This window comes from Hypomesus transpacificus, chromosome 12, assembly GCF_021917145.1.
Source record: "Hypomesus transpacificus isolate Combined female chromosome 12, fHypTra1, whole genome shotgun sequence".
Taxonomy (NCBI): domain Eukaryota; kingdom Metazoa; phylum Chordata; class Actinopteri; order Osmeriformes; family Osmeridae; genus Hypomesus; species Hypomesus transpacificus.
The window spans coordinates 1,429,492-1,452,954 of NC_061071.1; the positions used below are offsets into that span (position 1 = coordinate 1,429,492).

General features: G+C 43.3%; 1 protein-coding gene across 2 annotated transcripts; it reads left to right on the forward strand.

Annotated features, from left to right (window-relative positions):
* Positions 1-5,837: 5,837 nt before the first annotated feature.
* Positions 5,838-22,471, forward strand: pspc1 (paraspeckle component 1). 2 transcript variants are annotated; one of them, XM_047031440.1, is made up of 9 exons: positions 5,838-6,416; positions 7,998-8,299; positions 8,945-9,040; positions 9,239-9,435; positions 9,727-9,811; positions 10,364-10,469; positions 18,730-18,787; positions 21,051-21,199; positions 21,603-22,471. In XM_047031440.1, exons 1-9 carry the CDS (start codon positions 6,021-6,023, stop codon positions 21,789-21,791), a joined length of 1,578 nt encoding a protein of 525 aa, XP_046887396.1. In that variant the 5' UTR covers positions 5,838-6,020; the 3' UTR covers positions 21,792-22,471. The 2 variants fall into 2 exon arrangements, with proteins under 2 accessions (XP_046887396.1, XP_046887397.1); XM_047031441.1 differs by lacking the exons at positions 18,730-18,787; positions 21,603-22,471 and having other exon boundaries at positions 21,051-21,193.
* Positions 22,472-23,463: the final 992 nt, after the last annotated feature.

A 23,463-nucleotide genomic window follows, 5' to 3' on the forward strand; every position in this document is an offset into this window, starting at 1 on the left:
GAGGGGGGGAGGGAGGGATGGAGGGGGAAGATAGGAGGGAGGGAGGTGGGGGGTAGGGAGGCAGGGGAGAGAGGAGGGAGGGATAGGATAGCTCTCTCGTGACTACCATTGAAATCCCAACTTGAGGCTTGGTCTTTAGGCTTTGTGTGTGTGTGTGTGTGTTTGCGTGTGGGCTAGAGATATTAGTCTTCTTGTTTCAATGTCACAAAACAATTATGCAGTTACATCAGGGTACATATTATATATATGTAAATATAATACATATATGTACATATACAATATACAGTATTATAGAATTCATACCCCATACCTACATTTGTATTTGCAGTGTGTACCAGAAGTTTGTGTCCTTGTGAAGAAATTCTTCAGATTTAAAAGCCTTGCTTCTCTGGGTGGGGTCAGGGTTAGATCTAAGGTTCTGGCTTTGGGTTCAATCTCTTGTTGTCTGGGTTGGTTAGGGTTAGATCTAAGGTTCTGGATTTGTTTCAGGACAGTTTGTAGAGGGTTAGGGATCTTTACAATTGCTAGAAGGTAGATAAGCAGGTTGATCAACAGGATTTAAGGCAATTACATTTCTTTAATTGTTACTGAATCATAACATCAAAACTCTGTAGAAATGTAAATTTCCGTGTCAATTTTAAATCATGCCAGTTAAAGAAGAAAAAATGAAAACATGGCTTCTTTAAAAGCAGTAGCTTTCTTTTAGACAGTCAATTGGCTTGCTTTCTCCACATCCATACTGTTACTACCATCAGAACAGAAATCATAGCAAGTGAGCAATGTTTTAGACAAATCACTTTTTTAATTTGTTACTTTTTATTTTTGAATAAGGGTCACATGTGTAGCTGTAAAGTCCCAGCAAACACAACAGACAAGCATTTGTCTTAACATTTGACATTGTTATGATGAAATCTGTAATGTTCTCACATCTGTCATCCCATTACCAACCACCGCTAGTACGGAAAAATTGAAACAAATGGGAACAAAAACGTGAGTCTAATAAGAATTTTAGGCGGTTCTCACTTCTCCTTTGCTCCTGTCCTCCTCTTCCCTCTCACTTTTCTCCCACCCCCCATCTCTTGCCCTCTGCCCCCCATCTCTCTCTTCTCCCCATCTGTGTCTCTTGCCCACCCCCCCATCTCCCCCCCATTTCTCTCTCTTTCCTCCCATCTCTCTCTGTCCCCCATCCCTTTTGCCCCCCATCTCTCTCTTTCATGCTTGCTCCCTGATACAGGGGTAAACACTGTTGGTGTAGTAAACCAAACACAGACTGTGAATGTGCTCCCCTATGTTAGTTGTTTAATGCTTCACCTCTGAACCAGTGTCCAATCACCACACACAGAATTCAAGTGCCTCAAAAAGTCTCATGTATCATGGAGCACCCACTGATGTCTTCATGTATCATGGAGCACCCACTGATGTCTTCATGTATCATGGGTACCCAGAGATGTCTTCGTGTCTCATGGGTACCCAGAGGTGTCTTCATGTATCATGGGTACCCAGAGATGTCTTCGTGTCTCATGGGTACCCAGAGGTGTCTTCGTGTCTCATGGGTACCCAGAGATGTCTTCGTGTCTCATGGGTACCCAGAGATGTCTTCGTGTCTCATGGGTACCCAGAGATGTCTTCGTGTCTCATGGGTACCCAGAGATGTCTTCGTGTCTCATGGGTACCCAGAGATGTCTTCGTGTCTCATGGGTACCCAGAGATGTCTTCGTGTCTCATGGGTACCCAGAGATGTCTTCGTGTCTCATGGGTACCCAGAGATGTCTTCGTGTCTCATGGGTACCCAGAGATGTCTTCGTGTCTCATGGGTACCCAGAGATGTCTTCGTGTCTCATGGGTACCCAGAGATGTCTTCGTGTCTCATGGGTACCCAGAGATGTCTTCGTGTCTCATGGGTACCCAGAGATGCTGTGTTTCCTTCATGCCCACCAGCCATGATTTCAGCATCCATGTTCAAACATGAAACAACCCAAAGACAGGTCACCCAAAGAGAGAAACTGAAATGGGAATCAATTTATAACTTGGTCTAACTTTGAGTTGTTGAAACTGGTTATGAAACTGTTAGCTTACAATTTCTGCTGAGAAAAGTGTTTATAACCTTGTCGTTTCAGATGTTGAAAGTTTACATTTTTAGAATTTAGAAGAAGATTTTCACAGTTAGACAGAATGCTGTTCTAAGACAATTTTAGAGAGGTAAGAAAGAACAGTAAATAAGGGCATTACAGAGAGGTAAAAATTAGATTTAGAAAAAATATGGCTTGTTTGTTGACTTTGTGTCTAATGCAACTGAAAGATGTTTGGTTATTTAAAGATACACAGTGGATGTGTTTCAGCCCTCTGCCAGACTTGGATAATGATTTTTTTTATTAAACTTGGATAATGATTTTTTTTCATTAAACTGGTAAAATTCCCACAGGGGTTTTGTGTGATTTGATTGGCCACCAAGGCAGGGCACGTAGACATGCTGAGAGCAGATCCCCCATTGTGAAGTTTCTGTTTATGAAGAGAAGTGCCTTGCATCTGAATATTTGTAAGAACGTGTTTATGTAAATGTTAATTTTCCGCAAATGTTGACAAAACTGTTACTGAATAAACTTTTTTTACCATATATATTCTTCTCCCAGTGGTTTTGTTCCCATGCCAGTGCACTTTAGATCCTACCGTTGTTAGCAGGAAATATGGAAAGAAAGGGGAGACAGAAGCAAACAGATAGAAAACAAAGAAAAGTCCTAAATCATTTGGGTTGGGAGAGGGGTAGATTACAGGGAAGGGGTAGGAGAGGGGTAGTTTACAGGGAAGGGGTAGGAGAGGGGTCATTCACAGGAAAGGGGTAGGAGAGGGGTTGTTTACAGGGAAGGGGTAGGAGAAGGGTCGTTTACAGGGAAGGGTTTGAAAAAAAAATTTTCCTTCAGAATACTTAAGTACAGAATAAAATGCATGTTTATGTTCATACCACATGTTCAAGGTACATACCCTGACAGGCACACAAAGCCCGGCTTTTCCAACACAGAGGAGAAAAGTAGCACTGGCATGTTCACCACAAACTCATGTCCTGAGTTCCTCTCTCCGTTTCTTTCTCTCTTTCTTTCTCCATGTTATTTTGTCATGGCTACATTAGTTCATACCATGTGATGAACATGGCTCTAGGGTAGGGCTGGGGCTAATCCCTGGCTCTAGGGTAGGGCTGGGGCTAATCCCTGGCTCTAGGGTAGGGCTGGGGCTAATCCCTGGCTCTAGGGTAGGGCTGGGGCTAATCCCTGGCTCTAGGGTAGGGCTGGGGCTAATCCCTGGCTCTAGGGTAGGGCTGGGGCTAATCCCTGGCTCTAGGGTAGGGCTGGGGCTAATCGGTGGCTCTAGGGTAGGGCTGGGGCTAATCCCTGGCTCTAGGGTAGGGCTGGGGCTAATCCCTGGCTCTAGGGTAGGGCTGGGGCTAATCCCTGGCTCTAGGGTAGGGCTGGGGCTAATCGGTGGCTCTAGGGTAGGGCTGGGGCTAATCCCTGGCTCTAGGGTAGGGCTGGGGCTAATCCCTGGCTCTAGGGTAGGGCTGGGGCTAATCCCTGGCTCTAGGGTAGGGCTGGGGCTAATCCCTGGCTCTAGGGTAGGGCTGGGGCTAATCCCTGGCTGGTGTTGGGCTCTCCCTAGGCCCAGGCCGTCCCTTCTCTGCTGAGTCCAGCACTTCCTTTATACCACTGAATGAACAGGGGATCGAGTCCTAACACAAATGCCATTGGGTGAAAAGGTCCCCCCCTTCTCTCTCTGTACACACACACAACGCGTGTCTATGTGTGAATGGTCATTTGCCTGGCTGTATGAAAAGGTTTGTGTCTGTGTGGGTGTGTATATACAATTACGTACTGTACAAACCTGGATGTGTATGTGTGTCACACCAAAACTAAGTGTAAAACTAGCACTGGGTCTAGGTCTAAAATTGGGACTAGGATTGGGTCTAGAACTGCAACATTATAGATTAAAGTTATTGTACTGGCACATGTTAAGTGTTACCTTTTTAATCTTTAACAAAATAATTAAACCATGAATTTGGCTCTTACAGTTATAAATTAAACTTCACTATATAATGCAGAACAATAACCAAAAGCAGTAATCACTGGAAAAACAGCAGAATGGACTGGATTTACTTCCCAGTCGCCAGTTCGATTCCCGGCCCGAGCCAAATGACGTTGTGTCCTTGGGCAAGGCACTTCACCCTACTTGCCTCGGGGAATGTCCCTGTACTTACTGTAAGTCGCTCTGGATAATAGCGTCTGCCAAATGACTAAAATGTTAATGTTAAATAGTCCCATGTACATAAATAACTTGGTCTGAGATCTGGTCCAGGACTGCTTGTATGTGTGAGTCGCCGTGTGTTTCTGTGTGATGACCTCTGACCCTGATGTCCTTTATGTCATCACAATGGGAAAAAATGTGTGTACCCTTTCGTTGGGACACGAAGCCATAGACGTATGACAGGAATACATATATATGTCTATGCACGAAGCCCTCTGGTCACATTGCCTGCCTCAGACCACAGCACACGGAGCCAGCCTTGCTCCTCATCCAGGATGGATAGAAACTGTGTATCAAGTTTAATGATATGTTTGTTGCTCCAAGGATTGTGTTTGACATAGAGCTGAGTGAGTGTAACATCCAACGAGTGGAATTATACACCAATGAACCTCTCTATGATGAGTACAACCACAAAAGCAATATAATTTACAGCTAGTATCAGAGGTCGGCTATATTATCACTAATCTGATTGTCATTGACTCAAGTCCAGTTGTCATCATTGTGCTCTCTATTCCAATGTTTGATCTCTCTAATAATGCCAGGAATCTCTTGTGTATATAGGTGAATGGGATATTTTCGGGCAGTGAGTTATTATCTCAAAAACCAGGCACTCTGCAAAATTCATATTTTGCAGGTGTCCTTTTTATAACCCAACGGAGTGCAGTGCCGCAGTTGATGTTGTTTTTTATATGCATTTTGACATTTCCCAAAAATTATTTGCTGCCAGTTTTGCTCGCTTTGTGCTCAACTCTCGGCCATGTTGAGTTGAATAAGGGAGCTCTTGTGAGCCGAAACAAGATGTAGAAACAAAATGACCGAGCACCACCTCCAGCTGAACCTCGCCAAAACAGAACTTCTCATCATCCCGGCTAAACCCTCCATCTCCCACAATCTGTCAATCACCCTGGGATCTGCGACGGTGACCCCTTCATCCTCTGCCAGGAGCCTTGGGGTTACCATGGATGACGAGCTCTCCCTCACGGCCCACATTGCCGCAGTCTCCCGGTCTTGTACATTCACCCTCTACAACATCCGGATGATCAGGAGATACCTGTCTGAGCACTCCACCCAGCTGCTAGTCCAAGCACTGGTCCTCTCCAAGTTGGACTACTGCAACTCGCTGCTCGCTGGTCTCCCAGCATGTGCAACCCAGGGTTAGGGTTAGAGAAAAAAAAATCTACTTGCTACTTTTAGTACTTACAGCAGCTGTGCTTTAACAGTAGGTACTATTGCAGGCAATATGCATGAAACAGTTTGAATAATGACTGGAAACAGTTTGAATAATAACACACTTCATCATATAGTTTGCCTTGAACTGGCATAGACAAGTTAGGTCAGAATGAGTCTGAATAACTTGAAATGCATGCTGGCTTGCATACTATGAAATGGTCTTGAATATAGCCCACTTTGTCACCCTGGAATTGACTGGATATTCTTGACATGAGCTGTTTGTCTCCAGTGTAGAAGTAGGGGGCAGTAATGCGCTGAGCACGCTTAGTCTGTTGAAAAGCGACCGACGAAGAAGTTTTTTGGTGCACAGCCAATGCTGTAGCAGACATCGTCTGGCTGTAGCCACCTTTACTGTCGCCATTTTATTTTTTGGCTAACATAAGCAACCAGAGCGTAGACGACATAAATAATATCTAAAAGTGGAAGGCTGTGGAGCAACTACTTAAACCAATTAAAAGTTAATAGGCACTGTTTTGTCAAGGTCTAATTCGGCACTCAGAATGGCCAACCGAAATCTGAAACAAGTCAACATTCAGAACAATGCACCGTCGCCAAAACCAAGTCAGCATCAGACAAAGCGCAACACCAGTTCACCGGCCGGGGAACGAGGGCCGAATGCAGCTGAGGGGCCAACTCCGCCGCCACAGCCAGTAACAGCCACTAGCCCCGCGGCAGATGGCGATGAGGGTCATGGTGGTGAACCGATGGAGATGACTCTGGATCTGAAAAGTTTTCGGAGACCTGGAGAGAAAACCTTTACGCAGCGCTGTCGGCTTTTCGTCGGTAATCTCCCGACAGATCTAACGGAAGATGAGTTTATAAAGCTGTTTGCCAAGTATGGAGAGGCTAACGAGGTGTTTATTAACCGAGACAGAGGATTTGGATTCATTCGACTGGTAAGATGTGACCCAGTGATTGAATAATAGGTTCAACATTAACGTTGGCCCGGGGCCAGTAAGAGGTAACGTTGGGCCAGTAAACAAACGTAGGATGGGCCAGTAAACAAACGTAGGATGGGCCAGTGCTCAATTTCTTCATTTAAATTTATAGTATTGGATTAAAACCTAAGCAACAGGACTTTTCCTGTTGCTTATTCTCTTATTCAAATGCATCTGTACTCCTCCTATCCCCCCTTCCTGTGTGACGCTACTGGTGTCGTCTTTTTGACCAATAATATTCGATGGCTCGTCAGTTTTGACCAACCAAACTTCATAGCGCATTTTTGAGCGGGACCAAAACATGGCATTTCGACTGATAAGTTAAATTCATGCGATGTAGTTCTATAGTAGATAGCTAGGCATGAACGAACCTGTCTGTCTTAGCCCACTTGCAGGACAACCTTTCAGTTGGCAATTATTCAAACAAAAATTCCAGCAAAGTAATGTAAACCAGTCTTTAATACATTTTTATCATATTTACGTTTTTTGGGCATAGCCTACTTTTATTTAGCCTCGCATAAACTAATGTATTGCAGCGCCGATACGGCCAAATGCATATACCGTTGATAACGGCCGCAGATACAGTAGGTGTAGAATCAGCTTGTTTCAAAGTTGTTGTTTTTTATGGATGAAATGCTGTCTAGTTAACTAGCAGTAAGATAATAATAAGAGTGTTCTTTTTTTCAGTGGAGATGCAGTGAATTTGATCTACATGTTAATGAGTTAAGCTAACTTGTTTACATTCAATCTCTTGATAACGCAAAACAAACGTTGCTGTCCATGGTGGTCCGATAACATACCTGCAAGCATGTCACTTTTAGGTTAAAATAGCCGTTTTGAATGAAAAAAAGGATCCGGAGTGTCCAATCCAATTGGTGTCTGGTGTAATGAGTGATCGAAACACCTGCTCTGGCGGATCATTTAACGTTGATTTAATGCAGTCGGAGTTAGCCTTAACAAACGTTTATGATCATGAAAAAGTAGCCCAGTGGTCCAGCACATAAAATATTGACATTTGTTTTCCAGAATGAGCGAGCTTAAAGATAAGGATTCAATTTATAAAGCACAGCTTGACTCAGGGCTGAGGTGCAAATGGAGCTGGGCCTGGCTAAAGATCGAGGTCAAGACCCATGTGAAGGGGATTTTGGCAAACATTTTTGGGTCGCTGCCCACACGGTTAGCTGTGTTGCTCATTCCACGAATGCACGATCCTTACAAGTTGTACCTCATTGTAAAGGTGACTAATCAGGCTTTCCAACTATATAAAACACAATACCAATGGTATTATTGTAGTGGAGGAATAATAGACCAAAATAACATTTCCGAACTTTTGTTTGTTTGTTGTTTTGACCATGTTGCCTGACGTCTTTTCCTTTATCTCCTTCCCTAATATTGAGATTTTCTTCTTGCCTTACAAAATGTCGAGGAGGAGCAACCTCTTCTGCAATAATAATTGCAGATATTGAAGGTAGAATGTACTGTATGTTTTTGAATAGATTTTTATACTGCCAATTCCATGTCCATCCTTATGTGTTGTAGGAAACTAGGACGCTAGCGGAGATAGCTAAAGCCGAGCTGGATGGCACTGTGGTCAGGAACCGGCCCATCCGCATCCGTTTCTCCACTCACGGTTCTGCTCTCACAGTGCGAAACCTGGCCCCAATGGTCTCCAATGAGCTGTTGGAACAGGCGTTCTCTCAGTTCGGGCCAGTGGAGCGGGCTGTGGTGGTGGTGGACGACCGGGGCCGGCCCACGGGTAAGGGCTTTGTAGAGTTTGCCAACAAACCAGCTGCGCGGAAAGCCTTGGAGCGCTGCACAGACGGAGCCCTGCTTCTCACAACGTAAGGCCCGAGCATGCTGTTTTGTAAAGCTACACGTGTGTGCTACTTGTAGGGCTCTGAGTGTGTGTGTCTGTGCGCGTTCTTGTAGCATCAGTTCTACAAAAACAGGAGGCAAGGCATGGTCAGTGTAACAGCAGGGTCAGTGTAACAGGAAGCAGGGTCAGTGTAACAGGAAGCAGGGTCAGTGTAACAGGAAGCAGGGTCAGTGCAACAGGGTCAGTAAAACAGGAAGCAGGGTCAGTGTAACAGGAAGCAGGGTCAGTGTAACAGGAAGCAGGGTCAGTGTAACAGGAAGCAGGGTCAGTGCAACAGGGTCAGTGTAACAGGAAGCAGGGTCAGTAAAACAGGAAGCAGGGTCAGTGTAACAGGAAGCAGGGTCAGTGTAACAGGAAGCAGGGTCAGTGTAACAGGAAGCAGGGTCAGTGCAACAGGGTCAGTAAAACAGGAAGCAGGGTCAGTAAAACAGGAAGCAGGGTCAGTGTAACAGGAAGCAGGGTCAGTGTAACAGGAAGCAGGGTCAGTGTAACAGAAAGCAGGGTTAGTATAACAGCAGGGTCAGTGTAACAAGAAGCAGTGTAAAAGCAGGGTCAGTGTAGCAGCAGGGTCAGTGTAACAAGAAGCAGTGTAACATGGTCCTCACTGCAGGACCCCTCGCCCCGCTGTGGTGGAACCCACAGAGCAGCTGGATGAGGAGGATGGTCTTCCTGAGAAGCTGCTACAGAAATCAGCCCAGTACCACAAGTAGGTACAACCCCAAACATACATCCAATCCACAGAGTTCTCTACAATATGCATGAATTTATAATAGTTGAATCCAGAAAGAATAACTTAGTGCTATGGTAGTCACAGGTTCTTGATGTTTGGGTTCTCATGGGAGCTACAGCTTACCTTCCCATCTGGAACGCTTGTCCTATCCATGGTGTGTGTGTGTGTGTCCAGGGAGAGGGAGCAGTCTCCTAGGTTTGCTCAGCCAGGAACATTTGAGTTTGAGTACTCGTCCCGGTGGAAGGCCCTGGACGACATGGAGAGGCAGCAGCGGGAGCAGGTGGACAGGAACATCCGCGAGGCCAAGGAGAAGCTGGAGGCAGAGATGGAGGCTGCCAAGCATGAGCACCAGCTTATGATGATGAGACAAGGTACACACGCTGACACATGCACACAGACACACACACACTATAATCATCTATCATATTGCTGAAAAGTCTTTAAGGAGTTGCTGTTGGAGGCTTTTGTTATTGACCCACGTTAGTGTCCCTCCACTGTACATGCTTTAAAGCATTTCCCCCATCTCTACTTTCTTCTTGTCTTCCTCCTCTCCTCCTCCTCTTCCTCCTCTCCTCATTCTTTATTCTTCCCCATCTTCTCCTCCTCATTCCTTTCTTCACATCCTCTCCTACACCTCCTCATCCTCTCCTCCTCCTATGCAGATCTGATGAGAAGACAGGAAGAGCTGAGACGCCTAGAAGAGTTACGCAATCAGGAACTGCAGAAACGCAAGCAGATTGAGATGAGGTGTGTATGTGTGTCAAGACCGATGGGGCCAGGGGTCCCGAGACCGGGGGGGCCAGGGGTCTCCCAGATGGGGGGGCCAAGGGTCTCCCAGATGGGGGGGCCAGGGGTCTCCCAGATGGGGGGGCCAGGGGTCTCCCAGACCGGGGGGGCCAGGGGTCTCCCAGACCGGGGGGGCCAGGGGTCTCCCAGACCGGGGGGGCCAGGGGTCTCCCAGATGGGGGGGCCAAGGGTCTCCCAGATGGGGGGGCCAGGGGTCTCCCAGATGGGGGGGCCAGGGGTCTCCCAGACCGGGGGGGCCAGGGGTCTCCCAGACCGGGGGGGCCAGGGGTCTCCCAGACTACCTTCCAGTAGGTTTTCGCACCAACACTAATCTACCATACCTGATTCTAATAATTAGCTGGTTGACTTGTTGAATCAGATTAGTTACAACTGGGGTTAGAGCAAAAACCTCCTGGAAAGCAGCCCTCATGAAAAGTGTTGGTGACCCCTGGTGTAGATCTGTCCCAGCCTTGGTATCTGAGATGTGTGTCTAACTAAGTTGTACTTTGCCAGGCACGAGGAGGAGAGGCGGAGACGAGAGGAAGACATGCTGCGACACAGAGATCAGGAGGAGATAAGACGCCAGCCGGACGGCTTTAAACCTAACTTCCTGGATGGCGTGAGTACACGTGGGACACACAAACACAGTAGTAGTTAGTAGAAAAAGCCGAGCTGGAGTTGCATGCACACTTGGACAGGCACAATCAGCTATCATTCTACTTGCCAAAGATACACTGCTGTATAGTTACAGCAGTATACCTTACCCGAGATATAGTGTTGGATCTACAGTATACCCTACCAGAGGTATGGCACCCTCCTGTGCCTCAAGCTAGCGAAACCCAGTCTCCGTGATGCTTGTGATGTAGCAAGTTATTAAGATGTTGGTTAGTTGATTCGGTGTTATCATAATTTGAGTTTTTGCGGCCAAATAAAACCTTTTCTCAGTTTGATTAGAGATGCGACAGTTTGATTAGAGACATAACAGTTTGAAAAAGAACGAGATTGCGAATACAAGCGGCCGAAATGAGCTTTCTCCGCAGGGTGTCCGGGTTCTCCCTTAGAGATAGGGTGAGAAGCTCGGTCATCCGGGAGGGGCTCAGAGTAGAACCGCTGCTCCTCCGCGTCGAGAGGAGCCAGCTGAGGTGGCTCGGGCATCTGATTAGGATGCCTCCTGGACGCCTCCCTGGTGAGGTGTTCCGGGCACGTCCCACTGGGAAGAGGCCACGGGGAAGACCCAGGACACGCTGGAGAGACTATGTCTCTCGGCTGGCCTGGGAACGCCTCGGGGTCCCCCAGGAAGAGCTGGTGGAAGTGGCCGGGGGGAGGGAAGTCTGGGCCTCCCTGCTTAGGTCGCTGCCCCCGCGACCCGATCCCCGGACAAGCGGCAGATGACGGACGGACAGTTTGATTACATTTAATTATTTAGCAGACGCTCTTATCCAGAGCGACTTACAATGTGTACAGGGACATTCTCCCCGAGGCAAGTAGCTTGAAGTGCCTAACCCAAGGACACATCATTTGGCAAGGCCAGGAATCGAACCAACAACCTTCTGATTAACAGCCCGACTCCCTAACCGCTCAGCCATTTGACCCCCATGATTAGAGATATTGCAGTTTGATTAGAGATATTACTCCACATCCACATGGATGTACAGTAAACGCTTTCATTGACTAACAAATGTTCACTGATCTATACTGAAAATAAAGAATACATTTTACATTGTTTTGCTGTTAATTAGCTAGCCAGCATTTTAGACATAAAGAAAACCCTTTGGATAAAAGCTAGTCAGGGTTAAGTGACAGAATTTCCAAAAACAACATTTTGGAATTGCTTTTAGAAATGTTCACAAAGTAAGTGCGCGTTGGATGACAAAGCAATGAGAATCAAATCCCTGTTGTATGAAATGTGTAATCTGATTAGAGATCACCCAGTCAGTCCCCAGGGTACTAAATATAGTGTAAATTGTTTGTCTCTCCACCAATTATACTGGGAAGTGATTTTGTTGTGGAGACTATGTTCTCTGGTCAGTAATCGTTAGAAGCTACTGTGGTGCCTCCGATTAAAATGCCTGAGATGATGTATCGATCCAAAGTTGCTATATATTATACAGTTGAGAGGAATGGTGTTGGTTATATTTGTTTGTGTGTGTTTGTGTGTGGTTCTGCAAATAAACAGAATACAACAGATACTTATCAATCATATATTAATAGGCATCTCAAAATATAAGGCTAGTGACTACCTTACATTAACCGTATTTGGTTGATGATACCTTTTGTCCATGTAGATGTGAGATTCTCTTCACCAGCAGACTGTAGGAATGGTACATACCCCCTCAGGCTGTAGGGGTGGTATATACCCCCTCAGGCTGTAGGGGTGGTATATACCCCCTCAGGCTGTAGGGGTGGTATATACCCCCTCAGGCTGTAGGGGTGGTATATACCCCCTCAGGCTGTAGGGGTGGTATATGCCCCCTCAGGCTGTAGGGGTGGTATATACCCCCTCAGGCTGTAGGGGTGGTATATGCCCCCTCAGGCTGTAGGGGTGGTATATGCCCCCTCAGGCTGTAGGGGTGGTATATACCCCCTCAGGCTGTAGGGGTGGTATACACCCTTCCAGACTGTTTGGAGGGTATTTTGCCGTTACATAATTTCATTTTTTTGTACCAAACTATTTTTTCAGGTAGCTTTCTAGGACCAGAGCCAGGACCAGAGCCAGGACTAGAATCAGGACTAGAACTAGAGCCAGGACCAGAGCCAGGACCAGAGCCAGGACCAGAGCCAGGACCAGAGCTAGAGCCAGGACTAGGACCAGAGCCAGGACTAGGACTAGGACTAGAGCCAGGCCCAGAGCCAGGCCCAGAGCCAGGCCCAGAGCCAGGCCCAGAGCCAGGACTAGAGCTAGAGCCAGGACTAGAGCCAGGACTAGAGCCAGGACCAGAGCCAGGACCAGAGCTAGAGCCAGGACCAGAGCCAGGACTAGAGCTAGAGCCAGGACTAGAGCTAGAGCCAGGCCTAGAGCCAGGCCTAGAGCCAGGACTAGAGCCAGGACTAGAGCCAGGCCTAACAAAAGTCTGTCAGGATCAGCAGGGCATCATGGCACTTACAGATATGGCTTACCATACCAAGTACATAGCCTCATTCTGAATTATCTTCTGACCGACAAGCCTCATTCTGAATTATTTTCTGACCGGCCATCCACGATGGGCTGAATCCATTGTGGTGTATTTTTTCTTACTTGTATTTTTCTGATTTAAAGTCCTTTGTTTTGGTTATTTGTGTTATTTTGCAAGTACTTTTGCAAAAGCTTTTATGATTGATGGTTTGGTTAGTGGCTGTTGCTGTTGGTGCTTAAGCAGCGTGTTCAGCCGGATGACGCACCTGCAAATAGTTGTGTAATGGATCACAAAACACATTTTGGATTGAACCTTGGTTGGGGTTAGGAGGGTTAGGTTGAACCTTGGTTGAGACACAGGTGTTGATCATTTTTCAGATCAGTAAAAAAAGGAGACAAATATAATAGTTAATTGATTTGAATATTTTACTCAATAATCATGCGACTTGAGATCAGAAGACTTCAAGTTCACTCATCATCTAGCCATGATTGTCATTGCTTTTGCCAATAAGATTAAATAAAACTAGAAACCCAACCCTAGATTCTTATGAATTTCGCCCTGGAGTATAAGTCGCATCAGTCATAAAATGTGTTTATCAAGATGAAAAAAACATATCTAAGTCGCACTGAAATCGCATTTATTTCTAAATGTATTTCACAAAATCCAAGACCAAGAACAGACATTTAATCTGGAAAGGCAAGTTATATAACAACTAGTGCTGTCAGTTAACGCGTTATTAACGGCGTTAACTTAAACCCAAATTAACGGCGTCAATTTTTTTATTGCGCGATTAACGCTCTTTTTGACCTAGCAATCTTTGTAGTTTTTTTCACATTCTGTTGCGACAACCACGGACGTTATAAAAACTACAATACCGCACCGGATCTAGCTAGACCGGAAACAAAACAACAGGCACGCCACACACTTGTTTGGGCTTGCGAGCCGGCTAAAGAGCAGAGCCCGTTTACGGATATTAAACATTCTCTGGTAGTAGGCTAACGTTACGTTTTGAGTTGATTGCCAGCGCCAGACGCCGAAATGGATGCCAATAAGATTCTGAATGGAAAGTTTACTTTTAAAAGGTTGCCAAATGGTTCCATTTACTATACGAAAGTGATCAGTGTGTTCTGTCGTTGTGAACTGAACCATCATCGCAGCACGTCGTGGAGTGTAAAATACAATTTTGATGGCCAAGCACACAGCTGATTCAAATGCTCCGCCCGCTCGTCAAAGCCAGGCGATTGCAATGTTGTTTTCAATTTAAAAAAAACATTTGCACGAAGCAATCCGAACCACTTTTCCATGTTGATAAGAGCATTACAATTTGAAAAAATAATGGATGACAAAGAAATCAAGGGACATTTAGAATAGATAAAAATGTGCGATTAATTGCGATTAATCGTAAGTTAACTATGACACTAATGCGATTAAATATTTTAATCGTTTGACAGCTCTAATAACAACATAATAGCACACAAAACAACAGGCAGAATAGGTGTCCGGTATGTTAACGTAACACATTAACAGTTATTAAGCTACACAATAGCATAAAGAACATCCCTGGGAGGCTGAATAGGCTAAATTAACATAACAAGCTAGCGAGTCCAACAAGCAAGTTACCAGTAAAATAGTTCACCAAGCTCCCAATCTCATTCCATATAACTGAATACGTTGAACTCGTTGGTTCATGTCAATTCAGTATGAATTAACATTTAAAAACATGTTAAATTATATATATTTTGAAGTCGCACCTGACTATAAGTCGCAGTATCAGCCAAACTATGAAAAAAGGCATTGGGTAGAACGTCTGATGTAAAAGGGCTTGGTTGATATTAGAGCAACAATTACACGCTTTTAGCTGACAAACATGAAGACTACAGTACCGTGCTTACTTTTCTAAGATTTATTCTTTAACTTTTTGATATTAAAATGTTATAGTTTAGTAGTGACCAAATGTGGGTAGGGCATTGTAGATGTTTCCAGTTTGGTGGTAAACTGCACATTATGTTCACCTGCAGTATTGTTGATTCAGGTGTGCTTTCTGACGTTTTAATAGGTTTTGAAAATGTTTAACTAAACTTACACTTACTGATGTGGGGAAAGGGTAAAAAAACATCTCATTATGTCTGGCTTGTGGAACATGTTATTTCCGTAGGCATTTAACTTAAAATGTCCAAATGTCTGTTATCCTTCTGTGACAGCAGTACTGGCTTATAGATTGCGTCTTGTGATACTTTGTTGTTATGAATGCAAAATAACTTTTCTCCCCTATTCCTATGGTGTGTTGAAAGATCGTAGATACAGAAGACCGGCTGGATGTGTGAGCTCCTGCTGCTGTTGTCAACTCTTACTCCCGTCTCTCTCTCACACACACACACCTTTCTCTCTCTCTCTCTCTCTCTCTCTCTTTCTCTTTCTCTTTCTCTTTCTCTTTCTCTTTCTCTTTCTCTTTCTCTATCTCTATCTCTATCTCTCTCTCAAACACAAACACACACCAAGAACAATCACACATAGCACAGACCAAGAACACACACACCAAGAAAACATACTCACACTGGCATTTTCAGTGACAGACATCCATAGGCCAAAGCTGAATACAGAAAAGAGAACAGAGGCCCCTCAACACAGAACAGAGCCCCCTCAACACAACACAGAGCCCCCTCAACACAGAACAGAACTGCCTCAACACAGAACAGAGCCCCCTCAACAGAGAACAGAGCCCCCTCAACACAACACAGAGCCCCCTCAACACAGAACAGAGCCCCCTCAACACAGAACAGAGCCCCCTCAACACAGAACAGAGCCCCCTCAACACAGAACAGAGCCCCCTGAATACAGAACAGAGCCCCCTCAACACAGAACAGAGCCCCCTCAACACAGAACAGAGCCCCCTCAACACAGAACAGAGCCCCCTCAACACAGAACAGAGCCCCCTCAACACAGAACAGAGCCCCCTCAACACAACACAGAGCCCCCTCAACACAGAACAGAGCCCCCTCAACACAGAACAGAGCCCCCTCAACACAGAACAGAGCCCCCTCAACACAGAATAGAGCCCCCTCAACACAGAACAGAGCCCCCTCAACACAGAACAGAGCCCCCTCAACACAGAACAGAGCCCCCTCAACACAGAACAGCCCCCACCCCACTCCATTAATATGATACCCCTTGTTGCATAAGAATTCTCTTATATATTTACAAGATTAGACCAATTATCTTTATCTTACATATTAAGCTATTACCAAGTTAACCAGAAGGTGGATTAAATAATTGAATAATTGTATGAAAAGGTCTAATTAATGTATTGTGGCCTGTCCCTTCTGAATTAGTTTTGCTACATAACAGGAAAAATATATTCAACTGGTCTTGTTAATTGGTAAATATTCAGTAGAGAAAACACGTAAAGCTAATAAGTATACCATAGATGAACTAGGTCTCCGGTATCATGTTTTACAAGTGGCTTAAAGAAGGGTAGCCTCATACACAAATATATTTCTGTAACATGTCTAGAAATGTTGATTTGGTCTGCTTCAGATTCAAATACACCAATAGCCAGAATTGGTGTATATTCTAATGACTAGTTTAGAAGTCTTCAAGTTGATAATAGAGTAATAATAAGGGATTATGTAACCATGCCTGCTGTGAGATAGTATTCATGTGTAGGTTGCAGTTGGTGCTGTATCAACATCATCACAGACCAAACATAGCATTTTAACTCAAATTAATATTATTATCCCAAAGTAAATGCAACACGTTCCAGGCCATATTAATAAATCTAATTATAACATCATCAGTAATCATACATATGAAGGGAAAATGACAATATAGCAATTTTCCAAGACTTGTATCGTCACCATCAGCAAATCTCAACATCCATCAAATTAGAATGTTTCCATTATGATTACTGTCTTGTATCCATTCATTACTTTACCAATGGTACGCTGAGAACACACTGAATAAGTAATGATTTATCTTACTACAAACTACATGCAGTGAAAGAAGACAAATTCCAAACAAATATATGCACTTAACTTAATGTCTAAGTAAGCAACGCTGCTGGGACAGAGGCTTCCATTATCAAAAAACACGGCCTAGTTTCAAAATAAAAGCCCAAGAAAACAAGGCCCAGTTTCTAAATACAAAAAAAAATATATTTTAAGACCATCGGGAAATGGATATGGATTTGTGGCATCCCGTTTTGACCAATTTCGAGATTGAAGGGTTGAACTCCTAAATATTTTATAGGAACTTATGCTGCACCTTTTTAACAATGATATTATGTACAGTTCTGATTATTATTTAGCAAATAACATTTTACAATTACTTCTGTTGGATTGTAACATGGTTCAGAATTGGCATTCCTAAAACATGTTTTATCTTGTGTTTTTAGATTTTGTAATATTGGTCTGTAGCAAACAATTATTTATTATTGTTGCATGGTTACTGCTACATGTAAGACTATGATTTTGACAATTTCATGTTTATCAACATGTAATCATAAATTATCACAGTATGCTGAATTAACCTCTAGACGGTGCGTGTGTGTAAACATTCTAGTCTTTGTTTTGAGTGTGTGAGAGACTGTGCGTGCAGAAAAATGTATGTTGAAAGAAGTGTGTGTGCATGCGAGTGCTTGATTTAGTCCTTAGAAGTTTTTTGTTCATGTGTGTTCGAGTTGTTGAGGAATGTTTAATTGCGTGGAACATTTTGCATTCTGTAAGGTAAGTGTACTTGGATAAAGATATCATACAACAGTGAGTGCCTATGTTGACAAAATTATATTTTAAAGTCTGTGTAAAGCAAATTCCGATATGTGTTTATAAACACATTACAAATGTAAAAAATGTATTGCTCAACACGTTGGAAAGACTGAACTTTGTAGTACTGAGTTGTGGAGATTAACCGTTTAACAGTTCTTCACAATTTTTGTTTGTGTTTGGGCGGGGCTTAAATCATGCCCGATGATTCAAAGGAGGCACTTATCATTGCACCTCCCCTAACACTATAGTAACTAGAGTGGTTCGCCCGCTCCATCACGAGTGAGTTATCATTATCGTTGGTTAACATTACTACAGCCTACAGTTTGCTAGCTAGCTATGCCTTCGTCCCGCAAATGCATATTCCCTGGATGCGAGAATTTACAAAACATCTCGGTGTCCTTATTTAAATTTCCCGAGAATGATGAGATCAGGATGAGGTGGATACATTTTGTGAAGAGCCACGTTAATGGAAAGCTAATGATGAAAGCACATCCAAGTCGTGTTGAGTGAGAAATTCAAGAGAATATGTTGTGTACTTTCATCAGTGTTTTGAATGTGTGTGTACTAATCTTGCTATTGTTTTGATAATCATAACAAGTTATTTTATTGGGGTACTCTGTGTGTGTGTGTGTGTGTGTGTACACACAATATATATATTTTCTTGTATATATATTTTAGGAACCACAATAGCATTCCATCAGTATTTAACTTAGGTGACCTGTTATATTTGTATTTTTTATTTTATTTTTCTACCATGCTTAGTAATATTTACTTCATAATTGGCCTCTTAACTGAATTGTTGGACATTTTTTACTCTAAACCCAGAATATAAACTGTACAAATCCAGGCAAGATACTTTCCTGGTGTCTCCCCCCAGGCCAGTGGGGTGGACACTAATCTCTGGCTGGGAAGTATGAGTGTTGAACTACACTAAGTGTTGTTCTGCAGTGAAGGTTGTTGTGTTCACAAAGTTTATGGGTCCACCCTTCTTCTTCACTTCTTCCAGAGAGAACAGGATATGAGAATGGGTGAACTGGGCCCTCGTGGAGGCATTAATATGGGAGGTAGGGTCATAATGGTGACTCGCTACTGACTGTTCTGAAAACAGTTCTTACCCCCCTCTGTGTTTGTAGATCTTGGGGAACAAGATGGGTCCATGCAGTTTTTGTCAGTGCTGGTTTCAAGTCGAAGAGACCCTTAGTTAGACCTACCCTTGTGTCTTAAGATCTGCAGATGTTGAAAGGGTATTGGGCGAGTAACAGGGCCTAGGGACTTTTGAGTGGGGCAAGCTGTGTGAGGCTCATGGTGGATCCTTCACCCTTATACGAGATGTAATCTAGGGCTGCACATCACCAATACTGCAAGGAGCCAACAGAAATCTGTTTGCCCACGTTGCCAAGATGTTTGTTTTCTATAATGTGTTTGAGTTTTTATAAATATTAATGTTTGGGGGGGTTTAGGTGGGGTTAAATGGGTAGTTGTTATTTGTAATACAGAGATGGTGCTTGTATCAGTGTGTGTGTGTGTTTGGGATTGAATTAAGAAGAGGGCAAACTTGTTCTTGGTTTGTATAGCTGGCATATTTCCCCCAAATAGTCAGACAGTTCCAATATTTTTCTTCTCTACTGAGAAATTGTCTTTTGCCTGATTTATCAACCTGTATTTAATTCAAGATGGGATTAAGATGTATCAATCATTTTCTACTCCACCACCTACAGTAGTGCTTAACTTTCTCACAAATGTACAATGTATAATACATAGATGACAAAATGCCTTGTAGTTTATTTTGTGAATCTTAAGATGCAGGATTTGTTCTGGGTTCATTTCTGATAAGATGATGTAGATAGAGGTTAGGGCTAGCCTAACCCTTGATGGGGTTAGGGTTACTAGGTCTACTCTGATAAAATTGTGTAGATAGAGGTTAGGCCTAGCCTAACCCTAGATAGGCTTGTGTAGTGCTAAATTCCTGATTTTTTTCTTTCCATCTGGTCTTAATAGCAAAGGATTTATTGACCATCTCTTCAAACTGTACAGTGACTCCGCATTATTTGCTAACTCATTGATGAATAGTTTTTAAGTAATATTTTCCTGGGACCATATATTTCATTGCTTGTGATCTTTGCCAGTCGTAAAAGTTGTATTTTTCCTAACATCACTACAGCTCCAGATTAGTCTGTTGAACTATTGGTTGTGTGATCAACTTTGGTCTTACCCCTTCTTTTGGGATTTAATTCTTTATTTTAGCTCTGCCTATTCTATCATGTCATTCTATTGCTATCATTCTGCTCCCATGGTTTTGATGAGCCTTGTTCCGTTTAAGGCCAAGCAAAGTATGTACCATTAATTATCTCCGGGATTACTTATTGTACAGCATTTTTGTGATCAGACATGAATTGGTTTCAAATCAGACAGCTGTAGAAGGTCATATCTATAGTGGAACTAATCAGTATTCAAAACCTGAAGTGTAGCATGTGCTGCAGACGAACCAAGTATGGTGATGTACAGTCCTAGATTTGATCTTAAGCGATTTTGCCCTAAAATATAAACAGGGTTTCCCACAGCACTTTGCTGTTAAGGCAGCCGCCTTAGCAACACGCGTCTTTTTTGTTATTTATTTTTTGAATTAGCAATATTCGCCGCTTTCTCCGCCAGTTTTTTCCCTTTCATTCCAACGGCAGTCTCCCTTCTCTAGATAACTTCGTTTTTGGAGGAAACCCCCCCCCACCGCCACGGTCCATTAACAAATCACCTTACCACCTTGACTAACACATTTTCTGCGGGAAACCCTGATAAAACAAGTGATGTGTCTGACAGCTTGTCCCTCAATGATTTCACTGTAATGACTGATAAAGGTATTTTATTCTGATAAAAAGTTTGCAGACTCATTTAAACTGCATATTCTAGGTCTATGTAACGTTGGTTTTTGGTTTGTCTTGCTTTGTACTTTGGGGGTTGCATTCATTTGATACATTAATGGGGTATGTTCATCTAGAAAACCAAACTTTTTTGAACAATTATCACAGCTTTACCTTCGGAATGCCAACATATCATATTTTAAGACTTGGACAGTACAAATTGAGATATATATGTATATTTTCATGTAAAAGGTATACACATGTATTAACAGTAGACGTAAACATACCACACAAGTAATCATGGTAGAAACATTTGTGATGCTGGTTTATTTGTCTGATTGTAACTACTTATGTCACCAACAGCCAACGTTAGCTAGCTCTTCAACTCAACTTCAAGTGACAGTTTAAATGGTTTACAAGTGGGCTCAATTAATTTCTGATGTGACCAAACCATACATTGTTTTGCGTGTAGATGGGTTTAACCCTGCCTCTGTTGCCGGGGCTGGTAACCAAGGGCCCCCTCAAATGATGGGCATGGGCATGAATGCAAGGGGCGGAGCCATGGGCCCAGAGGGAACTCCAAACATGGGTGCGCCATTGATGCCAGAGAATGGAGCTATGGTAACGTATGCACAGATTATGTGCTCTGTATCTATGGTAACGTATGCACAGATTATGTGCTCTGTATCTCCCTTTTACATTTCAGCTTAATAGTTACTGCATTCTTTTTTTTTTTTTATAGTTAACACTTGTTAAGTGATAGATTACTTTTCAAATGGATGAAACAATTTTTTTTTATCATACCTGGCAAAACCTTATTTCTGGTCCCTCTAATATCCCTCTACCTCCTCTCCTGCCCCTCTGCCTATTGACCTGCCCCTCTACCTATCTGCCCATTTACCTCTCCCCTCTTCTCTTGCCCCTCTACTTCTTCCCCTACCCCTTTACCTCCTTCCCTGCCCCTCTGCCTCTTCCCCTGCCCCTCTACCTCTTCCCCGGCCCTTCTGCCCTCTACATAATGTAGCGCAATGAGCGCTTCTCCCAGGGAGGCCCCGGTCAGATGGCGTCGTCCCTTGGGAGTCGTGAAGGGGAAGACTCCCCCCAACAGCAGGGCCTGGGGGCCGGGCCACAGCCCAGTGGAGGAGGGTTCGAGAGGGGAAATCCTGTGGCGGGAGTCTTTGATGGTCCCAACAATAAACGCCGCAGATATTGATACTGTTTGTTACTGTTATTGTTACCAAGTTTTTTGAAAAAACAGCTTTGAGGATTTTATTTGAGTTTGAACTAATTTACAAAAGCACGACTTGAGCTAAAGATTACTTTCCTGCGCTGACAGTCAAGCTTATATTATTCATTATGAATGTATTTTTTGTTTTTTTATTTGCACTCGTCATGTGTGCCTAATATTGACCAAGAACTTACCTAGATGGCATGTTCCAGGTCCACTGTTGATTTACAAAAAAAACTGCCATCCTTCAAATTTCTGCAATTCAACTCTTGTATTGACATGCTGTTGATAGCTTCAACCTAAAGGACAAGGTCCTACAAAAGTAAAACTGGCAGATACAACAGCACAGTAAACTATTATTGTCTACCATCTTTTCTTGCTGTTGCACAATATGCATGTGCTTTAATGAGTTATTCAAATATCTATGTTATGGGAAGTTTACTCATTGCTAATAAGTTGGAATCACAAACTAAGAAATTGTTGTTTCTAGAAGTCTTTTGTCTTTTTCCCTTGTGGTAATTTTGAAGAGGACTCATTTATATTTATAAATGACTATTTACATCTGAAGCAGCTGTTTAGGTCAATCCTTACATCCATGTCTCAGATACCGTATTTGATCCTGTAGTAATTGGTTTGTTTACTGAAATAAAAATTAATGAAATGTATGGTCTGTGTAGTTGGTATTTTGTTGTTGGTTATTCTGTGTAACGATTGGCATGCATGGTGATATAACTGGCACGGGCTTTCAAGACCTATACTTCTAAATATGTTTTGTCACTAATTAGAGAGTCTGTATTTTCAAACTTGACCTCCTGTTAAACCAGGTGCCAACACAGGTGTGGTAATGAGCGGATGACATGACTAGGTTGCTGCACTTCTAGCAACCATGCAACTTGTCTCCCACTTTCAGGTGCAGATCAGGCAACTATTCTGATTTGCATTAATGAGGATTATTTCAACCTATATTCATATACCACTATTAGTTGAGTTGTACTGAGCTGCAATTTACTTACTGAGATGGGCATCTGAAACATGAATGATTAATTGGGTGAACAAAGTCCCTGTTTAACATTGGACCCCAAGCTTGCTTTTACCGAAGGCTGATCAATTTAAGATGTTTTGGAAAAGGTAAATTATTTCATTTCACACAGTGTTTTGACTTGAGAACTGCTCAAAAATGCAGTTGGTTTGTGTGTGGTGGTAAAAACAGTTTCAGTATTGTAGGGGACGTTTGCGTGTGATGAATGCGTGTGCTTAGTAGAGGTGGGCAAAGATATTTTAAATCTAGATTAATCTCACTGTAATCTTGGAATTAACTACATTAAAATGGCTCATTTGAATTCCGGCGAAGGCATTCAGAATATGTGTGCTACCCAAATAATAACTAAAGGTAAGTCTTTGAGAACGGGTTTCTCAAGCCAGGTGAGCGAGGAGATTAGTTAGGTTGGGAGATAGAGCTGTGCTGACGGGCTTGCCTCGGTTGCACTCAAACATAGTTTGACAACGACTCTTCCCCTGCGCTACATCAGTGCTTGGCCCGGCATCTTCCGCTTTAGCTAAGGGATGCTTTGCGTTTAGTTGGTATTTGAGACTGGAAGAACTCGTACAGCTGTACGGTTTCATAGCTGCATCCATGTTAGCATGTCACGTTTGATGT

What these genes read in the sequence shown, in the direction of transcription:
- pspc1 (XM_047031440.1), top strand. Translation starts at nt 6,021, where the DNA reads ATGGCCAACCGAAATCTGAAACAAGTCAACATTCAGAACAATGCACCG. An exon ending in GCTTATGATGATGAGACAAG is followed by an intron (nt 9,436 to 9,726) that starts GTACACACGCTG and finishes CCTCCTATGCAG; the next exon opens with ATCTGATGAGAAGACAGGAA. An exon ending in CGCAAGCAGATTGAGATGAG is followed by an intron (nt 9,812 to 10,363) that starts GTGTGTATGTGT and finishes GTACTTTGCCAG; the next exon opens with GCACGAGGAGGAGAGGCGGA.